This window comes from Sphaeramia orbicularis, chromosome 12, assembly GCF_902148855.1.
Source record: "Sphaeramia orbicularis chromosome 12, fSphaOr1.1, whole genome shotgun sequence".
Classification (NCBI taxonomy): domain Eukaryota; kingdom Metazoa; phylum Chordata; class Actinopteri; order Kurtiformes; family Apogonidae; genus Sphaeramia; species Sphaeramia orbicularis.
In genome coordinates this window covers 35,827,745-35,852,035 of record NC_043968.1, presented here as the reverse complement: position 1 = coordinate 35,852,035, position 24,291 = coordinate 35,827,745, and the positions used below count along the sequence as shown (strand labels likewise).

At 38.0% G+C, this 24,291-nt stretch overlaps 1 protein-coding gene across 3 annotated transcripts in view; it reads left to right on the top strand.

Annotated features, from left to right (window-relative positions):
- The window catches only part of usp6nl (USP6 N-terminal like), a 94,050-nt gene that overhangs the window by 64,146 nt on the left and 5,613 nt on the right, over positions 1 to 24,291 (top strand). For all 3 annotated transcript variants that reach the window (XM_030149012.1, XM_030149010.1, XM_030149011.1), the window contains 11 exons: positions 401 to 480; positions 3,636 to 3,675; positions 5,584 to 5,664; positions 10,815 to 10,922; positions 13,912 to 14,021; positions 16,360 to 16,408; positions 18,591 to 18,711; positions 19,119 to 19,213; positions 19,821 to 19,886; positions 20,084 to 20,183; positions 20,672 to 20,824. In XM_030149012.1, the coding sequence (XP_030004872.1) occupies positions 401 to 480; positions 3,636 to 3,675; positions 5,584 to 5,664; positions 10,815 to 10,922; positions 13,912 to 14,021; positions 16,360 to 16,408; positions 18,591 to 18,711; positions 19,119 to 19,213; positions 19,821 to 19,886; positions 20,084 to 20,183; positions 20,672 to 20,824 (1,003 nt within the window). The remainder of the gene's footprint in view (positions 1 to 400; positions 481 to 3,635; positions 3,676 to 5,583; positions 5,665 to 10,814; positions 10,923 to 13,911; positions 14,022 to 16,359; positions 16,409 to 18,590; positions 18,712 to 19,118; positions 19,214 to 19,820; positions 19,887 to 20,083; positions 20,184 to 20,671; positions 20,825 to 24,291) is intronic.

The following is a 24,291-nucleotide window of genomic DNA, read 5'->3' as shown; positions in this document are numbered from 1 at the left end:
CTAAACTGTGAACTTAAAGTTGTTTTCAGCTCCGGCCCATTGGTCTGTGCTAGGTTTTCACTGACTAGATGGACTGAAAAACAACCGAATAAACAGCAAGTACATAATATTCTCTACCTTTCATATTCGCCATCTATTGGCATTCACACTCCACAGTATACTGTATATTTCCGCTGTGGTGACAATGATGAAGTAAGTCTGATAAACCAGTGAGGTACAGACCAGTGATCTGCAGCTACAGGTCACTATATCAGATAAACCTTTATAGACTAAGTCATACTATCAAGAAAAATGTTAATTAGTTGTCTGTCAGATTACATTCAGTGTGTAAAGACAGCACATACTCAGGCTTCACTTTTCAGTGTTTTTCATAGTGTTTTCTTTCTCTATTTTGCTTCAGGGAAAAGAGGCCACCGTGGAGCCTTGGGAGGACACCAACTTCCACCTGTACAAAGTCGTCGATCGCTTCGGCTTCGTCCAGTAAGATCACACAGAAAAACATCACGGCCTGTTATTATTCTTAATAGCTATGTTAATAAACTTTAAAGCCTTGTTTGAACAGAAGAACCACACTGAAGGAAAAAGAGAGAAAATGAGAGGCTGTAAAGACAAGTGTTACTAAGAGAGGAGTGTGTTTGCGGCTTTGGCCGTGGTGGTCTGGAGGCTGCGAGCCTCTTAAACTACACTGTGCTGTTGTGTTATATATAGGCTGGCACATGCAGGCAGGAAACTGTTCGGTCAGCCTCAATCACAGAGCAGCAGTGTCGGATGGAGTGGTACGATCAGCCCAGAGGCAGTGGAAGAAAAAAAACACAGGGACGTACACGACCCACGGGTTATGTGATTGTTTAAGACAGGGACAGAAGTATCCTGAGGTGAAGGTCACGGACTGGGCAGAGGAGGATACATCACACTGAACAAACCCATGACAGATGGGTGTTGTGTAAAATTAACCGCAAAGCATCATTTTAATGGACTTTGATTGTCCGGCTAATTTCCTTATACTTCACTAAAAAGCAGCTGGTGTTTACATGTTATTTACAAGGATACATACAAGAGGAGCCTACTTAGAAAACAGAGAAAATGTTAGTTACTGTTGTTAATGAGGAATATTATGTGGTAGCCTGGCCAGCCATCTGGTTTTCTCAGTGTATTCAATACTGAGAAAACAGTCTGGAATTGGGCCAGTCGCTGTGAAATATGCACAATCTTGTCTATACCAAACCAATCACAAGTCCGGGGGGCGGGTGTTTTGCAATGCGTCATATGCACTGACATCTTTTAATCGCAAGTTAAAGTCAGTTCCAAGTCTGCAAATCACTTTACAACTATTGTTGGTTGTTTGCTTGATTCAAAAATAAGGTTTGAATTACAGATTACACCCTGTATTGTCAAATTTCTCTGACAAAAGCATCATGTCCATCTTATCTGTGATTGGTTTACTCGGCGCCTGTTAGTCTCACCTTCATATTTGGATTCAAGCCCCGCAATTCCAGACAGATTTCTCATTGAGAAAGACGGATGGCTGGCCAGGCTAATTATGTGGTATCTAATTGAGTAATAGTTCAGTAGGCATTAAGATAATTACTGGTCTTAGTAAATGCTAATCTAACTGACTCTCATCCAGTATGTATAAATGTAATCACACACATTATCATGTTGTGATATTTATGAAAATAAAAGTGTAGACTGATTACAAATACATTACAAGTGTTGCAAAGTATACAAATTATCATATGTGCTCTTATTGATCATATATTGTACAAGGGGCAAAATTGCTTACCTGCTGAATTAGACTTATAATATATAATAATGTAATGGATTAGATTTATATGGCGCTTTTCTGTTAACGCATACTCAAAGCACATAGTGGATCCATTATTCATTCACTCTCTCATTCACACTCTGGTGGTGGTAAACTACATTTGTAGCCACAGCTGCCCTGGGGCAGACTGACGGAAGCGTGGCTGCCAATCCGCGCCTACGGCCCCTCCAACCACCACCAAACATTCATATGCATTCATACACTAGTGTGAGTAGCAGCACTGGAGGCAAGGAGGGTGAAGTGTCTTGCCCAAGGACACAACAGCACATGACTGTTACAGAGCGGGATTCGAACCCGGACGACCTGCTCTACCATTTGAGCCATGGCCGCCCGACTTTTGGAGCTTCTATTTATTAACAAAAATGAACTGAAAGTGAAATTAATTTTTGTTCTAACTAAAAAGTTAGGAAACCACATTTATCCAAAGGATGGTGTTCCACAGATATTTTGTGACATTTATTACTGAGTCATAACACAGCTTTTTCTTATCTTAAATCTTAGCTACACTAGTTAAGTATAGGCTTAATTTTCCTTATATTTTATTCCAGCCCACATGCTAATTATTGTGCTTATATATTATAGTAGGTTGACTGTATTGCTGTCAAATACAAATATATGTTACTCTTTAGGAAGTAGCTAAATTTGCTGGGCAGTGTTAAGGAAATGCTATGGTAGTGGGAAAAAAAAGGTTTCTGACATCCTTAATTTTACACAATCTCAAAAACCACTTGTTATGAAATATTTACAGAAAAGTCTTTTTTGTGTTTCAAAAGGACTGGCTGCATCAGACACACAAACAAATGCAAATGATTTGTTTTGTTTATCGTTAAAAATAAAAAATAACAAAACTAAGTTCTAGACAGTTTTAACAACCCTGGATGTGTTTCGTCATCTAAAATATCCAGTTTTGACCTCAATAGAACAGAGCATGTGCAGAAGGGAGCATGTGGGTTTGGAGGATGGAACAACACTTGGCAGAGTTCAATGACTTGAGAGGGATTCTTAATGCAATATATGACAAATGCATGGGGTGTCCAAAAACTTTTTCCCCCACTGTATGTAGGAAATACATGTCAGGTTAATAGTGTTTTTAGTGTTTTCCAGAGACATGTGCATCTATAATGGTTTCCAGTATGTTGCCAGTAGCTTTAACTCAGTGAGTCTCAACACTCCTCAGTTTCATCTTCTTGGGCCAAATATGATCACTTATGGATTCATAAAACCAAGATATGGGTGGCCAGACTGTAAAACACTTGATGTCTCTGCAGTAATCCAGTGGGTGACTGCATCCATTTATTTTATACAGTCCTAATTTGTGGGTTAGTGTTGTCAGGAGGTAAGGAAAGAGGAAGTATTTGTCTGCAGTGCTCATAGAATAGCAAATAGAATCTACTATTAATCAAAAGCCTTTACAAAGTGTTTATTTCCCCAGATGGTAGGTAGCACTCAGTGTTACTGGTGAAGAAACAAAAATATTCACTGTATTAAGAGAAACCACTTCAGTGTGACTTTGAAACTCAGATAAGAAGCAACATGAGGAATGTCTAATCTGTTATTTCCTGTTTGTGAGAGCGTTGACATCATAAATGCCATGTCCTTCTGATAACCGTCAGGCAAAGTGTGACAAGCACTGACCCGGATTTACATCAACCGGTTCATCAACTTACAATTAGTGGAAAGAATCTGACTTTGAGCGATTTGTTAAACAAACAAACACATACCTCGGAATAAACTGTGTTAAGTGATAGATGTAATTCTCCTAAATTCTGCTTATTTCTTACTTTTTTCATCTTTCTTCTGCTATCCTTAGTGAGAATGAACTTCCATCCTACGACTCAGTGGAGGAGAAGGTGAGTCACATAGCATTTGTCTTAGTTGTCCTCCAAACAAAGCTGACCCTACTGTCCTGTGTACAGTAACTAACATTAGGAAAGATTCCATGAAGAGGGGGATCTGTGCCGTGTTCATGTGTGTTAAACGTCTATTGAAAAGAAGCTTTCTTTTTTTTCACTTAAGTTCTTATTGAAATTTTATAAACACATAGTCACCAAAAACAATAAAAAAAAACGAAAAAACAAATCTTGCTTGGTTACACTACACAACACTACATTCACATTTTTCAGTCCTTATACCATTCCAAGTTCTGTAATCAGCCCATTTATTCCATTTTTTGTCCATTTGTGCTTCTTGTAGTCACAGTTTGTGAGTTATTTTTTCCATTGTGTATATTCCTTCAATAATTGTGATCCATCGGTCCTTTGTTGGTGGAAAAGAAGTGAATTTAAACTGATGAAAACTGTGAATTTATTATAACGTTCAGCTGCAGCTGTTCTTTGTATGTGTGTGTTTTCTTTCAAAGAATGCATTAAAATATTGCGCAAGGTTATTTTTAGCTTAGTTTTTATATTTTTAAGAAGCGGAAAATGCTGGATTAAAAATTCTGATGGTTAACATTTGTCAGCTCAGATATTTCTAGGACTTATTGAGGATAAATATTTTACTTTTGGACTAAAAAAAGAGACTCTCTTTTCTTTTTATATCACACAATTTTTCCTACCTGCTCCAGCAAACTTTGAAAAGCATTTTTAGAGTCTTGTGTTATCTGTTACATGTTTCTTTTAATAACAACCTGTGATGTTGCTTTCTGTGCACAACTGCTGATATATCAAAAGCAGAGTAAGTGTCCCATGAGGGAAAAACGTGTGCAGCATTGAAGACCTCCCTTCACCTCAGTCTTCATGAAATAACAAAATTAATACAAGAACAGATAGAAGAGACATGGAGAAAGATGAAAATGAATACATGCAGTTAAAACATAATACAGGGTGTCCACAAAGTCACTTTACAATTTAAAACATTTATTACAAAAGCAATTGATGAGATATGTTAATCAGATTTGTTCTATGTACTCAGTGGTTATCAAAGTTTATAATCACATTGTGGGATCAATCATTGGTTCATTTTTCTTCAATGAGAGCTCAATAACAGCAAATGTTTCCTTTGACCTTTTGACTGAATATGTGGTCCCACAACTGGATGACCTTCAACCAACCAACATTTTCCAGGTAGATGGTGCACCACCACATTGGGGACTACATATTGGTGGGTTCCTAAATTAAACATTTCCAAACCGCTGGATTAGAAGGGATGGTCCAATTCCCTGACCGCCTCGTTCACCAGATAACACTGCCCTGGATTTCTTTCTATGGGGTTATATTAAATATATTTTGTATTGAACAAAGATTCAAAAAATCAGGGACCTGAAGCAAAAGATCACTGATGCCATTGACACCAATGATGGTTCTACGCTACAGCCAGCATGACAAGAAATCCAGTACCATCTTGATGTGCTTCAGCCAACTAATGGTGCCCATACAGAGGTGTAATAAATGAGGCCAAAGAAATTCAAAATCAACTTTTCATTTTGTAATAATTTCCACAGATTGTCTATTCATTTGCTTTTGGGATAAATTTTTTAAATCGGAAAGAGCCTTTATGGACAGCCTGTACGTAAATACACACTAAAAGGATTTGAAAATACTTACAGTAATATAGAACAAGGTCACCAGAGTTTTATTTCAAAATGCCAAATGTGGTTTGATTTGCAGTAAAACTGGAGTTCATTACTGACTTCATGTGTTCTCAAAGTTCTTACACTTTAACCAGAGCATCTCTGTGTTTTCCCATCACATGTGAACACAGTGACAAAAACAAACTTAGGTGAAGTCGTTAACATACCACTCTTTATTTCCACCCAGCAAAGACACACAGAGGTGGAGAGGACCACCAAATGGCTGAAGATGCTGAAGAGCTGGGACAAATACAAGAACAGTGAAAAGGTAACCCACCCCCACATCACTCACCACAGCTACTTCTTTGACGCTTCTCTAAATAATTGTGCAAATGTATTTATTAGTAATGACTCCATGACTAAATTTGTCACTATATGAGGTCTAAAGGCATTGAAATAGAAGTGCATTAGTTTTCAATTCTATCTGTGTTAATAACTGTAATAAACCATAACCTACTCTGGTACGTACATATTTAGAGGTGATTACCTCCGCCAAGGAGGTTATGTTTTTGCCAGGGTTTGTTTGTTTGTCTGTTTGTCTGTCCATTAGTGTGCAACATAACTCAAAAAGTTATGGACAGATTTTGATGAAATTTTCAGGGTTTGTTGGAAATGGGATAAGGAAGAAATGATTAAATTTTGGTGGTGATCGGGGGTGGGGGGGCCCACGGGGGGGGGGGCGCAGACCAGGCCCACGGGGGGGGGCCACTGATCAGCCTTGGCGGAGGTCTGCGCTCTCCGAGTGCTTCTAGTTATTTAATGTATCCAGAGCCAGTTCAGAAGAAAATCATTAGCTAGGGCAGGTTTTAGTTATCATCATATCTCAAAATAAAGTTAATGTTTCAGGAGGGTTGGTTTATTAGTTGAACAATGCAACTTTGTCTTAAGCTTTATTAGAGGTTTTTACTCTGCTGACTATACTGCTTTAGTTGGTTTAACCACTACAGAAAAGAATCGGTTATTTGGAGAATTCTTGGACTGTGGTAAATATATAAAGTATCGTTTTTGGTCTTGAAGGAAAATAAGTATCTATAGGTTTTAGACTATATTTACTGTGTTTTACAATATTTTTGACAGAATAAATTGAGGAAAACTATTGGGCAAACAGTCCTGGAATGTGAACTTTGTAGTCCAGGACTGTGGCATAGAGATCATTATTACAACCACACTTGAAATGTAGAAGTTGATTTGTGTCAGTCCTTTGCTCTTGAGTATTGGAACAGTACATGGATATGGGCTTTGTGGAGGTGTTATTGTGTTCCTGTGCCCTCTGCTGTGGTCCTGCTGTCAGCAGCAGATGTATAGGAGTGACTCTCCTAGGCAGCCTCCCACAAGGACGATTAGAGAGGTGCAGGTATCAGTTATGGCTGCCTTCATTAGTGTCTTCTCAGGCCTGGTTTGTGTTGTGGTGTTGCCTGGAGGGGTTCGCCATGCCCTTCATTTGTTCATTTGATTTCAGCAGGGATTTTCTACGTGTGTTTGGTTTGGCTTTGAAATGTGAAACACCCTCATCTCTGGAACTGAGAGCATAGTCAGACAGTCTTTTGTTTCAAAGAAGTGTTCATGGGGAGCAGCGGCCAAGGACGCAGAGGAGCATCCAGCCCCTCCCTCCAACAGTTCGCTCCCTCCACTCCTCCTCCTCCTCCTCCTGCTTCTTTCTTCTTTAAAGCTTCAGGGATATTTCATCTTCTCTGTATCAGTCAGCAGCGAGCTTTCACACACATTCACGCTTGGTATGTCTCTTGTTTTGTTTCCTCCACTGCCAGCTGCTTAAAACATTTAGCCCACAGTAGGGAACTACAGAGAAAGCTGAGCAGATGCAAAGTTGACACGTTGTCTCTTGTTCTCCCTGTTCCATACATGACAGCTCTGCCCAAAGCTATTGTGTTTAGAACAACAGGAATGATAGTGTTCCTTGTGGTGCCATGGCATCTATACGTGTTGTCCCAGCATGTGGATGTAGTGACTTCTTCTGATAGTAACCAGGGATTTGTGTTAAAGCTGATGTATCTAGATGGTAATACTTTGTAATTTGTATCTTTGGAACCTAAATATTCATATAATAATGACTGATTTTTTTTAAGTTGAACAATCACATGTTCTCTCTGTTCTGTGTCTGTTCCGCACTCAGATGTGCTTGAGGTAAAGGGAACTTAACTGTAAAACTGTTAAAGGACACAGTAAACAATGGTTCTCAGTTGGACACGGCCTATTTGACAGGTCACACTGTGTTTCACAGTATTCTGATACATTTGCACACAGTGTTTTGTCTGACATGGCCTTTGAGCCCATGCATATTTATGTTCAGATAAACTCGTAAAGGCAACTACTTTTTGTGTATCTATTTTATTACATTAACTCCAGAGCATAGACATGAAACGAACGTTAATCAGGCAATGATTCTCATTCAACAGAACACAATTATGTAACGTTGTAGTATTGCTGTATGTTTTTTTGTTGTTTTCGCTAAGACTGCAAATAAACACTTATTTTATTCATTATTTTCATTATTTTTTTAAAATAATGTTTACATACTTAATATTTTGCTTGTGCAAAGTAAAAAAAAAAAAAAAAAGCATACTGAAAAAGTTCTTTGCCATCTACACAGTGATATCTCTTGTTCAGTAAAAAAAGGAACAGAAAATTGGGCAAACTGTGACAGTAAGAAGCCAATGTCTGTCAGTTTTGTATGAAAAGTCACTGAAGTTAGTAATCAGTTTTCAGATTAGGTGATTATTGTTGGTTAGTGATCTTTGACAATCTTTAATAATATGATTCATATTATTTAGTCATATGAAATCCATACAATTTAGTACTTATGGATTTGAGTATTGCACCTGATCTTAGCTCAGAATTGGAAAAGACATAAAACAATGTCCAGGCATTTCTATGTCGGCTTTTGTCTGAATAAATGGGAAAAATACATCAAACTTTTAAAAGTCATTTAGTTTTTATTAAGGATTTAATATGTATAAGGACAAGAAAGTATTTGAAGTTCTGTTAAATTCACAACTCAGTTAAAACATAGGTTAGCTTTCTGTTTGTTCACAGATCATTGACATAAAAGCTGAAAATGCAGCAAAAGACAGAAATGTAAACGTTGATGCATGGTGAAGTGAACCCACACACACTTAAAGGATGATTAGTCAAACAGATGCTCTCATTGACTCGCTCATCAGAGCCTAATTACAAGGCTGCACTGGAGAGACTAGGGTCCCAAGTGCAGCGGTCTACACACACACACACACACACACACACACACACACACACACACGCACACACACACCTACACACACACATTTTTAGAGAAAACGTCAAAAAACATCATTAATTTTACGATGACATGCAGGCTTTTAACAGAGAAACACACCAACTGACATACATACCAACAGACACACTCCTCATACGCCTCACACACACTCTGGAGGTTACAGACAGGAGCTGATTTATGATTAAAACACATCTCTATAAATCAGTCCTCTGACTCCCTATGCTTCTTTTATCCTCGACTTAGAAGTGAAAACCAGTTTCTTCTGTGGTTTTTCTTACATAGAATAGACAAAGTAGTTAAAAAATCATAGAGATGACTGACACATTCCTTAGTAAACCTGAAAATGTTTGATCAGAGCTATAGACATGTCACAGAACCATAAGCAGATTTTCTGCAATACAGCAGGACGGTCTTTGTCATCCTTGTCTCCTGTCAGTCACCTGTACACACACGCACACACACACATACACACACACACACACACACACCTTTCAGGTCCTGACACCTACTTATCTCCTCCAGAACTGTTCCGGCTGGTCGGGTTTTAATAGCTGCAAACGGAGAATTCACTGCTCCGATTAGCTTTGCTGTTTCAGCAGTGGGTTTTAAGACTTAATCTTCTTCACCCAGAGTCCGACTGATTTTCCATCTTTCTGTAGACAGTGAATTACTTTGGACTGTTCTGCATGCATAGCAGTCTCTCTCTCTCACTCTGTCTCTTTCTCTCCTGGAGCTCATCCAGGCAGATGGCTGTGGTTCACCTTCCAAAGCCCTTTGCTTCTGCTTATTTAGAGCGCCAACTACATTCATGCATACTCTGTTTGTATCTCTGACATCTTTGAGGGCAGCTTGGCTTGATGGGTTTCTCTTTTCTGAGAAATTTTTCAGAATACATTTCTGTGGTCAGGCTCTCCAACAGATAAAACCCACCTTTTGAAGTTGTCCAGGTTACACTTTTGTCTGGGCTTGTGGATTTTACAATGATTCTCTCCCTCTCAATACCATGTCCACTTCTTTAACCCACTTCACTCTGTGTACTTCACAGATATGCACCTGAGCACATCATTTAACCTCTGGTACCAAATACACTTCAACCAGAAATGTGCCAAAAGTGACTCATGCTGCCTTTGCTCTAACAGATGCTCTCTGCCACAAGACAACTGTGTCAGTCAATGTACAATGAAGTACAAATTACTTGTACCAGTGTAAAATAAACACATATACACTTCCATATCTTCTATTGTTGTATAGTAGGCTGAATTTTATCATTCAAATCACATACGGTAAATCTGAAATGCTGCTCTGTGCACCATGACAGCTCTATCCCAAATATTCTGTGGTGTATTGCAACACAATACAGTACATAATATGGAGTATATTTTATAGTATTTCAGTCTTCATCCATTCCATAGACCATAGCTTATAGCAGTATGAGTGGAGAAATATTGACAACTACATCTATATTTTGCTTTTAAATGTGGAATATCAGTGCAAATACAACCTCTTCTGTATGAGTAAAAAAAAAAAGAAGGCACAAACAAAATTAAAAAAAAAAAAATCAGCTGTGCTAAAATCAGAGTGATCTGTCTTCTTTCAAGTTTGGAGTTTCATTTGCCTTTAAATTGCAGCATATTTCCAACCTGCAGGGATCTATGGATGAATGTGTTAAGTGTTTTTGTCCTCTGTAGGGGATAAGAGTTTCACAGCTTAAAAAACTAAACAAAAAAAACCACTGTCCACTGCAAAGGACACTGCATAAACAAGGTATCTGGAAAAAACTGTTGCATCATGCAGTTTCCAATCGAGGCAATTATTTAATATAGAAAAGCCAAAACTTGTACTTTCCTGGGTCTCTGAAGGATATAGGGGGGAAAAAAGTACATACCTCAACAACAGTTCAGCAATTGAACTGTGTTCCAGAATGTACACATAAATAAACAGAAGAAATACAGATATTTAATATTTAATAAGAAAGCTTGGCCAGGTAGAGCTGTATGAGTATTTGACAGATAAGATTTTGAAACATTGAACATCCCCGGCAGATGTGACCTTATATGCCCTGTGCTCTGCTGCTGGTGTAAAGGTGCAGCCTTTCTCTTTGAAGCCTCCTCTAACAGAAAGTTGTCCTGCTGTTTGTCTTCCTCCAGCTGGTCCGAAGAATTTATAAGGGAATCCCCCTGCAGCTCCGGGGGGAGGTGTGGTGTCTGCTTCTCGACATTCCCAAAATGAAGGAGGAAAAGAAAGACTTCTACGAGGTAAGATATTGGGATCCCACCATTAAAAACAGTTTACAGTCCTGTTCTCCCACACCAGTTTATAACACCAGTGCTGCAGCTCATTACGGCTCAGGCCTCATAAGGATTCATAAGCCAACCAGCCTGCACCCCGGCATTATTCGATTTCACTAAGCTTCACTGTTACTGTGAGCAAGATGTGGGCTTGGAGGCTTAATTGTGTTTGTGTGAATCTCACGTCTGCAAACTTTAAAGTACTTTTTGTTGCGCGAGGAGACAAACTTTGGATCTCATTAGAGAGCTGTGCTGTCTGGATCAATATATTGCTGCCTTCAGTCAGTGTGGAAGCATTGTAATAATAATAAGTTGAGGGCACCCGTATTAAACATTAAACACACAAACTGTGGAAGAGAAATATCTGTCAATACTAATGTATTTCAACTTGTATGAGAATTGATTTACAGAATTTAATCTGTGTAGAGGCCAATTCTAAAAAAAAAACTGAATGGTACCATATTTATTTACATCAAACAAGTACATTGAAATGAATGAAAATGCAGGTAAATACCTCCGTAATGGCAACAAAACAGATACAACTCTGAACTGCAACATCATTTCTTAATTCTGGTTGGATGAAAACACATGTGGGCAGCCACTGTATTTCCCTTTAAAATCAAAGATGTTGATTGTTCTGAAAAATATTTAATTTCATAAAAACAAATCCATTTAAATTAATTTGTTAATACATTTATATCAGGAAAAAATATTATCGTGTAGTGAAGCCCGATTTAATTTAGCAGTGGAATTCCAGCTGAAGTCAATGTCATTGAGGTTAAACCTGTGTGACATATAATCAGTATACAGGATCATACAGCAGTGTTGTGGTTAAGGTCACCTAAAACTAGACCAAATCGTGACCAAGACTTTGAGGGATTGACATCTTTGAAACTTGAGTCAAGACTGAGACCACACCAAATTCATGACAGGAATATAAGAGAAACCAAGTTTGTCAGACTTTACACAGATAGATACATTATGTATGGAGTGTTTTGATCAAACCATTTCATTTTCTTTCTAAAACACTGAAATAACAAGCTTCTTTAAAGTTATAAAACTCCTAAAGGCAGATCTTATGTAGTTTTCTTCTAAGTATCTAACACCTAGTTTGACAAAGACTGAGTGATGGAGTGAGTCAGAGAGAAAAAAACATTCAAAGCACCAGGGCTTGGTGGGTTAAAATGTTAAGCCTACTTAACTTGCAAAAAAATGTAATGTAATTTTGTCACCACAGGAACTGAATGCCTCAGTTTCTCTTAAGGTAACACTGAATTAGGTGCATTCCTCAGTAGGTTTAACACCTCAACTAAAGGTTTTCTCTTTTTTTTTAATCAAAGTGGACAGGGTTTCAGCAGGTCATTAAAAAGCATTAAAAGTCAGTAAACAGACTGTGTGAAAATTAAGGCCTAAAATGGCACTATAAAGCATTAATTTTGATGTCCAGAGGCATTAAAAAATTTAATACACTTGATGGGAAAAAAAGCAGTGTTATTCACGATTTATTTTTGATTATATAAACATTGAAAAAATTTGATCGGAAGTATAGCGTGATGACTGACAGACTGAACCCTTTAATTGGCTGTTGTTTATGGCTGATACACGAAGTCACAACACCGGATGCTTGGAATGCAACATGCTGTGTGCGTCCTCATGCTGTGGCGAAAGAGTGGAGGAAATATTAGCAAATGTCGGAAAAATGGATAAGGTCAAGTTTCAGCAGAAGTGACTGGAGGAAGAACTATTCAGAACCTGGTTAAAGCCTGTCGACAGTAAACCATCATAAAACTATATATAAAACTGCATCTGCAGTTGGACGTGGGCATTAAATTTGTTTGGCATTAAAAAGCATTAAATGCGATTTGCTGATACCTGCAGAAACCCTGGTGAAGATGTTACCTAATAAAGCAGACACACATGGCCCTCCAGGTTGGGTCTTGATAGGTCTTGAAATCTCAAGTCCTCTTTGTCAAAGACCAAGACAAGACCAAGTAAAAATGCGGTCATGACCTAAACCTTCAGAAAGTGGTTTCTAGACCTAGTGGTGTCTAGGATGTACCCTTAGACTTCGTACATTGGTACTAGGGATGCACCAATACCGATACGAGTATCGGCATCGGCTCTAATACTCAGTGTGTGTACTCGTACTTGTAAAAGACATCCAATACAAATGCACCGATACCACTTACGGCTGTGTGACATTCACAGTTCAGTGCAGCAGGTGGAATAATGTGTGGGGAGTGTGGAGATTTTCAAAGTAAGTGACAGTGATAAAAGTAACGCTGATTGCAAGTAACGTTAAAGACACAGACAGATACGGATGCAGCGTTCTGTCCATCCTTTGCGTACATTCCATCCCTTTACCAGGTGCGTAAACAGAGTGAGAATACCAGCGGGTGTACAGAGCAGTGCGGACCGCCGCCAACAGAAGTGAAAACCAAACTTATCGCTCATTTCTCTTTTCTCTACCTGCTGAAGCTAAGCTTTTAAACCTTACCAGTGAAAACGCTGCAATATTAGTATCACATTTGTGTTGCCTCTGTCGTCTCCATGTCTGTTATTACTGACTTTCTTCTTCTTCTTCTCAAAAAACGTTACTTTTCTTCGTGGTATTTGTCCAGTATGGTTAATTAAGAGCGGCGCCCCCTGGTGGATTAATTGAAAAATGCTCATTCCAACACATTAAATGTCAGTTGCAGCACTTTTTTCCAGTCAGACTAATAACAACGACAATAAAGCACATTTACAAAAGTAACTAAGAACTGGAAAAGGATTATTAAGTACTCGTATCGGTACTCGGTATCGGCAAGTACTCAAATGTAAGTATTCGTACTCGATCTGGAAAATAGTGGTATCGGTGCGTCCCTAATTGGTACTGGACTTTTTTTCATTACACTTTGATCATTGACTTGAAAGACATTCTCTGACTTGTTCTGTTTTTCATGGTCATCCTCAGAAGCTGAAGGCCAGGGCCAGAGGAGTGTCCCCCGACATTCGACAGATCGATCTGGATGTAAACCGCACCTACAGGGATCACATCATGTTCATGCATCGCTATGATGTCAAGTGAGTCCCTCCATAATGCATAACCACGGTGAAAACACACACTCAGGACTCCTTCTGATTCCACAGCCATAGGTTACAAATACAGCTTGAGTTCACTGATTTAGAGGTGTAAATTAACACCAGCAGGAGACTGACATGAAAACATTTATAGAACAGCATTCAGCAGCATGCTGTGGAACATGATATCAAATCAGAACATTCCATATTGGCCTGTACTTTTCTTATGTTGTATTTCGAAGTGCTGGGAGGTGGGAAGTTTCCGAGATCCAGCTAGGTAAAATGCACTGGAACGCCTGCCAAAGCCGGAGGACCTAGTTGTAAAGTGGGACTAGATCGAAGTACCCCAACCTTTGCCTGGCCAGCCATCCGTCTTTCTCAATAAGAAATCTGTCTGGAATTGCGGGGCTTGAATCCAAATATGAAGGTGGGACTAACAGGCGCAGAGTAAACCAATCACAGATAAGATGGACATGACACTTTTGTCAGAGAAATTTAAAAATACAGGGTGTAATCTGTAATTCAAACCTTATTTTTGAATCAAACAACCAACAACAGTTGTAAAGAGATTTGCAGACTTGGACTTTGACTCACAACAAAAAGAAGTCAGTGTGTGTGACGCATGGCAAAACACCCACCCCCAAGACTTGTGATTGGTCCGGTATAAAATAGATCGGGCATAATTCACAGCGATTGGACCAGTTCCAGACTGTTTTCTCAGTGTTGAATACACTGAGAAAACCGGATAGCTGCCAGGCTACCCTGACCTCACCATGATAAACAACATGACATCACCACAACAATGGCGGCACACAGTGTGCAAGTTCGCAATGCAAAAAAAACTTCACAGTGTATAATTAGCTCATCCGTCATTTCGCCTCTTCCATCTCATTTGCGTATATGAGAACACTGTACTGTCGACAGTCAAAATGCCTCTTCAGTAACAAAGCCAATAGTAGCTTAGATGTGCGGTCCTCCATATCTGTTGTTTATGTTCAACTTGGATCCTCTGGAATGCTTTGAGGTGGGATGTAGTTAACTCCAAGTGAGATGTATTCTACCTCTCAGCACTTTGGAATGCTGCATCAGATTCATGGTTTGCAGAAAAATTAGAGGAGTTAACAGCTATCTGTAAAAAAAAAGCCAAATCATCAGCATGTTTAAAGTCTCACATAACAAAAACACAAAATCTGGTCTAAAAAAAAAGAGGGAAAAAACATATTTTGTTGGAAATTGTAACAAATCATTATTTTTAGAGTTAAAATTCACTTATCACTCATTTTATTGTACAAGACAAGATCATTACTGTATGGAATGTAATTTTCTAAACATTGATCTCCTAACAATACAGAACAGGTCTCTGATATAAAACAAAAACATGGCAGAAAAAGATAAAGGCTTTTATGTCATCTCTTAACACACATGCTGTCAGAGATGAACAAGGGTTAGGGTTAGAAACGCTGCAGTGACAAACTGACCAGGTGACACTCAGTACTAGAAGCTGAAGCCTCAAACCTGCTTCCCACTGACTTCCCTGACATGGAAGTGAGAGCACTCATGTCCCCTTTTCTGTGTGAGGACTTCTGCTTCTTGTTAATGATTTAACTCAGGGGTGTCGAACATATGGCCTGCCAAAGGTTCCAATGCAGCGCGTGGGATGAGTATGCAAAGTGCAAAAATTACACTGAAGGTATTAACAGTCAAGGGTGTGAAACTGATTTTAGCCCAATTTGATCTGAAGTGGGTTGGACCAGTAAAATAACAGTAGAAAAACCTATAAATAATGACAACTCCAAATTCCAAGCTCTAGAATTTCAACAATAGTATGCCTGTTACTAAGTTTTATGCCCTTGTAGATCCACTGTGATAAAGGACAAGTTGAGGCATGATATTGTTAAAATTACACTTATTTTTCTTGAGAAATTTCCGTTTGTTCAGGTTACTTGTATTTTTTTGTGAAAGGAATAGCATAATTTTATTTTTTTTGCACTAAAGCAAAGAAAAAGAAAAATTTGGAGTTGTCGCTATTTCTAAGTCATTATGCTCTTATTTTACTGGTCCAGCCCACTTAAGATCAGATTGGGTCTGTGTCCCTTGAACTAAAATGATTTAACTTCACTAATGTTTAATATAAAAACATAAAGCCAGGGTAGGAGCTGAGCTAAATCAGGTGTATATCATTCAACCTGCACATTTACCTCAAAGATCAGAGCCTGATGTAGAGCTGCTAACGTCCAAACAGGTTGTGAGAACTGAGAATCAAAACCATGAATGACGATCTTGGCTGTAAACCATGGACTGTTTTTCTAGTAATTGTGGGTTTTTTTCTTTGTGTTCTCAGGCAGCAGGCTCTCTTCCACGTCCTCACAGCCTACTCCATGTACAACACGGTGAGTCATTCACACTCAGTTTACTTTCTTTTTGTCTGTCACATTGTGCCTTATTGTTTTTGGAGTCACAGGTTTCCTTGAAGAAGTCTTTTATTTTGAGTTCCTTAGACCCAGTCAGAGTTCTAAGGTCTGGCGGGGCCTTGTTTTTTATTGCTGGGGACTTTTTAGTGTGCAGGCAGGTACTGGAGGTTGGAGGAAAGAAAAGTAATCAGTTAAAGAGTCAATGTTCACTTTGAGCCACAGTTTGTCAGTAAATAAATGCTACAGCTCCTCAAGACCTGAGCCAAGTATTCAGCTTTCTTGCCAACTGTTAAGTAAAGAGCTCCCCCTGTGCTCTCTGACCATAGAAAAAAAAAAAAACTCTGGGAAATCAGTAACATGCATTAGAAATATGTACATCTTTAAAAAATGATTTAGACATGAATAATATTCTGATCTTCTACCTACCAGGACTACAGAAAACATAAATCAAACTGTTACTGGAGTTATTTGACTTTCTATGGTTGTACTGTTAGTATTGTGTTGTGTCTAATTTAGACACTAGGTTATGTTTTTTGCAGTGTTCATGTCCATGTATTTGGGTTGAGGTCCCCTAATTGCCCATTGTTTGGATAATTAGGAAGAGGCAGATCAAATTAGGCCAGCATTGATTTCTACAAATCGTTTCCCACTAAAGGCACAACACAGAGGTTAATTAATTTACTCAAATAAAGTCTAAATATATTAGTGGTCTAACAAGCGTTTTAAATGGAGGTGGGGCTGTGAGAGCAGATGACACAACGCATGTAGATACACCAGATAAACAATATGTTAACGCAGGAAGGTGAAGGATTGTTCAAGGAATAAATACATGGATGTGGGTTTAAAACATGCGGGGAGAGGAAGTGACGTATTTGTTTCCCAAAATACTACGATACGATGCGATACAATGCGGTACGGTACGGTACGGTACGATACGATACAATACAATATGGTACGGTACGATACGGTATGATACACTTTATTGTCCCCTTAGGGAAATTTGTCTTGGACTCCAAAAGCTGCAAGGTGAAGCTGCCAATTAATAACACAGAAGTATTAGACTAGAACAAAGATGCAATCACATAACCCACACATATTGCACAGGACTCTCATAGATAGTTAAAAGACATGAAATGACAAATTTTTAGATCCAAAGATGTCGAACCACGAAGAAAAGGTTCTGTTTATCAAATAATGGTGTAAAACTATAGAACAGATGGAGTGTGCTGCTGAAACAATGTCCAAACATCAAATAGTTGAAAAACAAATGATTTTTACAAAATACAGAGAGGAAGGTGGGGGGGGGGGGGGGGGGGGGGGGGGGTGGGTTCGGTTGTTTTCAGAATGGGGCTTTGTCTTTGTATGTGTTGATAATGTCTAGTTTAATATGGATTATATATATTATTACTATATTACTATATAGGACAATATAGAATATGATATGTATTTTTATTATATATGTATATGTGTTTTTGGTTTTTGTTTGTTTTTTAGTTTTTATTAATATCTGAGAGTGCTGATGCTGGTATGATCATTTGTAAATGGGTATTATTATATTAGTGTGTGTATATAGGAATAAGGATCTATCTATCTATCTATCTATCTATCTATCTATCTATCTATCTATCTATCTATCTATCTATCTATCTATCTATCTATCTATCTATCTATCTATCTATCTATCTATCATCATCATCATCATCATCATCATCATTATTATTGTTGTTGTTGTTATATAGAGGTCACAAGGAACAGAGATTGGGGGTAGAAGAATATAATTTTTTACTTCTTCCTACTCCTTTTTGTGCATGTTTAATTTCATTTATTTTTATTTATTTATTTTTTTCTCTCTTGTATACTTATCAACCTTTGATGTATCATTGCTGATATCTTGTTGGTTGGTTTTGTTTTGATTTCACCGTCTACATGTTCGAAATAAAGATTTCAATCATTCAATCAATCAATCAATCAAAGAAACATGCTAGCAATAAATAACGATGACAAAGAATAAAATACAGCATTTAAGATAAGGTAAAAGATAAGAGAAAACACCATGACATTATTGCACAATCCGGCTACTTCTTCATGAAACATTCAAAACCCCGACTGAGGTGGGCACGAACCAAAACTACTAGATGTTTGTTGTGCTGTGTGTTCGCAGGAGGTCGGCTACTGTCAGGGAATGAGTCAGATCACGGCTCTGCTGCTCATCTACATGAACGAAGAGGATGCCTTCTGGGCTCTAGTCAAACTACTGTCTGGGCAGAGGCACACCATGCACGGTAACACACACTCAAACAGTCAGAGACAGTTTACAGACAGAGTTAGTGACCGTTTATTTGGGTTAACACTAAAGTAAATATCAGACACGAGTTCAAGATGACTTTTAATAAATGAGATGAGCTGATTCTAGATGTGCTGTTAGGCTACTGTTATTGTTTTTACTCACAAGTTAAAGGGCTTGACAGAGCTGTGATTTAACATGAAAAACAACACAGATTCATTCAGTGAGTGTATGAATGCATGTATGTCTGAAGTGACTTTAGGACTCACTAACAGAGAGTCAGACATGGCTGTGACACACCGTGACATGGTTACTGTATGGTTACTATCTTTACACTTTACCACATAAATATTCTCAGACAGCCAAGTTAACTTGATGATCCATCTTCTCCTTACCTTCCCTCAGGGTTTTTTGTCCCTGGTTTCCCAAAATTGATGCGTTTCCAGGAGCACCATGACCGCATCCTCAAGAAGATGATACCGAAACTGAAACAGCACCTGGTAAAACACACAGCAGAGGGGCAGTTATTATTATATAAGGGCCCTAAATGTTAGATTTAGTAAAACTGTTAACATTAGAGAATATGTTATTACACCCTGTACCTTAAGGTGATAATTAATGGAATCAGTTACATCCAGTTGCAAACAGATAGAAGACCCATCGTACATAATTGGTAAAGTTTCTGTTTTGTTAATTGTTGAACTATAAGTAAATACTTGTAGATATTTGTTCAGTGGTTTAGTAGAGCATCACTCACTGGAGGTTTTCAAATACTATTTTGTTAAATTGGAAAACTGGAAACAAACAAAAAACCTACAAGGATTCAGTACAGTCAATATAGAGTATGTACTAAGTTTCATACACTAGATGTATCTGTTGATGACTTATACTTGTCATGTCCTCACACACTGATGGACATGGGTGAACACAATACCCTTCAGTGTGCAGGAAAAATTTGAGAATTAGAGGAATTAACAGAGTAACATGAAATAAATCTTCTTCATGTTTAGTCTGATTGGAGTTGGTCTAATACCACACCATTGTTGTTAATTGTATTCCTGCTCAGTGCACTGAATACACTTTGTGCTGGGTTTGTTTGTGTTACAGGACAGTCAAGAAGTGTACACCAGCCTCTACACAATGAAGTGGTTCTTCCAGTGTTTCCTGGACAGAGTGAGTAAATTCACCATCAATCCACACATGTACAGGATTACACGATATTGTTTGTTCAAAAGCTACACTGGCATAAATGCAAAACTATACCAGTGTTTACATGTGGTCATCGCTTTAGATAATGACAAACTAACAGTAGTCATAGGAGGAAATACCAACAAAACCACTTTTTAACGTATTGATGTCTTTGTGTCCAGACTCCGTTCACCCTCACCCTCAGGATTTGGGATATCTACATCTTAGAGGGTGAAAGAGTGCTACCTGCCATGTCCTACACTGTCCTAAAACTGCACAAGAGTAAGTCTTCAACACTTAGTCTTAATGCTGTTTCTTCTTAACCTTTAACCACAGCCTGATTACCCCCAACACTATTCAATTCAGTTCAATTCAACTTTATTTAAAAAGCACATTTCATGCACAAGGCAGACCCAGTGTGCTTTGCAATAGGTATATAATATAGCTACAGTAAAAGACAATCATAAAAAAGTGTAAGTACAAGTAAACAATCATATGTACACACTTAAACTCACACATGCGCACATACCCACACAGCCACACATGCACACACAACTCAACAGAACTCTGTCGAAAAAAGATAAGTTTTTTAATCTGTTTTACTGATGTGGCATATCTAAGTGAATCAGGCAGGATGTTCCATTTTTGTGGGACATATACACTAAAAGCATAATACTAGTATATATGCCATTTTCTCTCCTCTATTTAAGTTTAACTCTGGAACACTCCTGTCAATGTTAAGAATGGTCTGATTTTCCTGTGTGTTGCAGAGCACCTAATGAAGTTGACCATGGAGGATCTGGTGGAGTTTCTGCAGGTGACTTTGTCCAAAGATTTCTTTTTAGACGATGACATCGTGATTGAGCAGCTGCAGGCGTCCATGACAGAGCTCAGGAAGGCCAAGCTGGATCTGCCAGCACCAGGTACTGCTCCAGCAACGCACAACACACAGTCAAACACAGTCCAGTGGGAACAAAAGGGGGATTCTTAGTGGAGATACAGCAATAACCTAAAACAAAGGTGTATGGTTAATAGGAGTGTGTATTGGCAAGAATCTGGTGATATGATACAAATCACAATACTAGGGTCACAATACGATATATGACCATATATCACAATATTGTTAAAAAGGCAATTTTTTGTTTGTTTCCTGGAAGATTTGAATTACACCAGAAATATGCATAAATACTAAACACATTTTTGTTTGATCACAACAGGGTCTAATGCTATATCACAAAATGTTCCTGTGTTAAAACTTAAATTATGTTTTACAGACATTACAGTTTAAGATCCTGCTCAAATGTTCATATTCTATTAGTTCACAACTAACATCATAACATTATTTTTGTGCAATCCCAACAAAGGAACTAACATCTGCCCGTCTCAGACTGTAAAAAGCGCTTTTAGGATGCTTCAAATGACCATTATTTAATAAAACAGTGTTAAATAATAATAAATAAGATATAAACAATAAAAAAACAAAAATGAACCTCCGCCATATCTGCATTTGAATAAATACCAAAAAATATCGATACAGTACTTTTTAATAGCAAAACAGTATTGTGAAATGAAATATCACAATATATTGCAGGACCAATATTTTCTAACACCCCTAATGGTTAACATACACATATTCAACCAGGTACTTGTACTTATGAATTTACATTTTACACTGCTTTATACCTGTAACAGGAAAATCCTTCTACAGGCACTGAATTATTAGTTATTTTTAGGATAAAGATTTCACACAATGGATAATATAAGCTTTTAAAGTAGTCAGGTTCCTATTCTAGATGTCTGTGAGTAGTTACAGCTGCACCTGTTAGTCATTTTTGCCTGTATTTGAACATTTATTGAAATAAAACCCCATTTCTATCTGTATACGATTAGATAATTAAGTCCAGAGAGTGAAATCCCATGTGTGCATTAAAACCTCCTCATCCAGCAGCTCCAACAGTAACAGGCTGCACCAACAGTGATGCTTCAGTATGAATCATCTAAACTGGTCTCATATAAGAAGCAGTACTTGTACTTGAATAATTTAACCACACTTTGCTGCTATCACTTCTGGACTTTTACTGTCGTTTCTTTTTCATGCAGGGCTTTCACTTGTAAACTGCATTTTTACGTTGCTGTATTGGTATTTTTACTCAAGTAAAGGATCTGAATACGACTTCACTAATTTGAACTTAGCCTTTTCCTAAAAACTCAACAAGTGGCTCTGGTAAAACTACAACTTGATTGCTCAATAAGTACCTGCCAAGGTGAGTCAGACAGATAATAACATATGTCAGCTACCTTTCCATAAATGTACTAATGACTGTAATTTAAGAAAAATGGAAGAGGCAGGGATGATAGTTGAAAAAAGCTTTAACGCAGCGCTGCATTACACAGACTAATACTTTTTCAGCTTTGTCACACAAATGAAGTAAGAAAAAATATATATATATATTCATGGCTTTTTCCCGTGAATCATCACATGCAGTTTCACATGCATTTGCAAAGAATGACTTAAATGATTAAAATACAAGCCCAACCCACCGGTCCAGCTGGATCAGCAGAGGTCAGCTGACCCGGCTTCCTGCTGTCCGTTAGCTCATAGTCCAGTGGTAGATGTGTGGTTGTGAGTGATGCTGATCTTGCTCTGTCTCCTCATTAATCTGCCTTCTCTCCTTCTTCTCCCAAACAATGTTAGCCAACAACAACAAAAGTGTGGCCGTGAGTGGGGGCCACATACCCTCCTACAACAGTAACCGGTGGGCTATCCTGACTGGTCTCCCCTCTCCATGTCTCTGTCCATCTGTCCCCACAGTTGGTCTGTCCGTTCGTCTGTCTGTCGCTTGTCTGTCCAGAAGCACTAGGGTTTTTGCCCCACAAACTCAGACTGTCCCTACCCACACATAATATGTTAATGGAGCTCAGGTACATCGCTTATTGCTTATGTAGAGTCCTGGCTCCCCTTATGTCTTCATATCTTTAGTTTCTTTTCCTATTTGCCTCAATCACCTAGTGTTTGAAATATTCAGACGTCTCTGTCCGTAAGTCTTTAGGTGACAAAAGGGGCCATCTGGTGGCTAACATAAGGCGCAACATTACACGTAGATTTTCCTTGAGTTATTTGATTTTACTGGTCAAGAGTACTTTTGCTAGCAGGAGAAGAGTACCTGGTTTTATTGAAATCAGATACACTGATAAAATCACATACGCTGATTCATAAATCTGAAATCAGAATTTTTCTAACACATCAGGGTTTTCACTTATGCACAAGTCAAAGTATAGCCATCAGCAGCGTATCATGCCAGTGTTTAGTTTCTGTAAATGCTAAGTGATGAAAATTCAGATGACCTTCAATAACTGAAAGAAAAATGAGTGCAGTCCAAAGTGTTGTAAAGCTGAATGCTACAGCTTTGACTGGACCTTAGATTGGAGAATTCATTGGTGATCGTGTATCAAAGCTCAGTTCTCTAAATTTTACACCATGGAATTCTTATGTGCAAGTGGTGCAACATTAGGTGATTTAAGTGATGAGCAAGGTGAACAAGTTCAGCCAGATATTTCTGAAACGGAAACAAAGTACCTGAAACATGCTGTCGATTACGACAGTTTCCTAACATGGGAAACTGATCCAACCCACAAGAACAAGTACACTACAAACAAAAGTTAAGGATATTTTGAATTTTCGGGCTATATTTTTTTCAGTTGGGATTCTTGTACAGTGCTTTTTACTGTTTTGTGTGTGAATTGAAACATATTTTTAATGACCAGACATAATTTTATTTACAAATGGCAAAAATGACCAAAAAAATGACAAAAAAAAAAAAAGAAATATCCTGAACTTTTTGTTTGTAGTGTATCTGAAACATATTAGAACAATTCTGAGCCAAGCTGATGGTCTCTGCTACTTATGTTTATTCTTCATTGGGCTTAATGTTGATGTCTAGTAAGTAAATTTGTTCAGTTTAGCAGATATTATCCTCAGATTTGGGGCAAAATCAGATTTTTATTTTATTTTTTTTGTTTTACATGTTCACATAACTCAAAATCCTGACATAAAAGAGAAATACTGATTTCAGATTTGGAATCAGCATGTCCAGTTTAGTCAGGATCAGATTTTTTTCCTCCAGTAGCAAATGTAAAGGGTTCACTCTTTATTAGTGTGTTTTGGTGAGTGTTTTATCCTTTTGGCATTTTAATATTAGAGTGGTTACTGTTAAATCACCTTGTTCAGAAGTTGTTTTTGGTTGTAGACGCGAACAAACCCTACAGTGACTTCTAAAGGCAATTTATTATTTCACTGAATACTTTTTCTTGTCGTTTCTTAGTCAAATATCCCTCTTTTACTGCACAAGTCAGATTTTCCTGTAGATTTTTGTCTTAAAATACTGTTGCT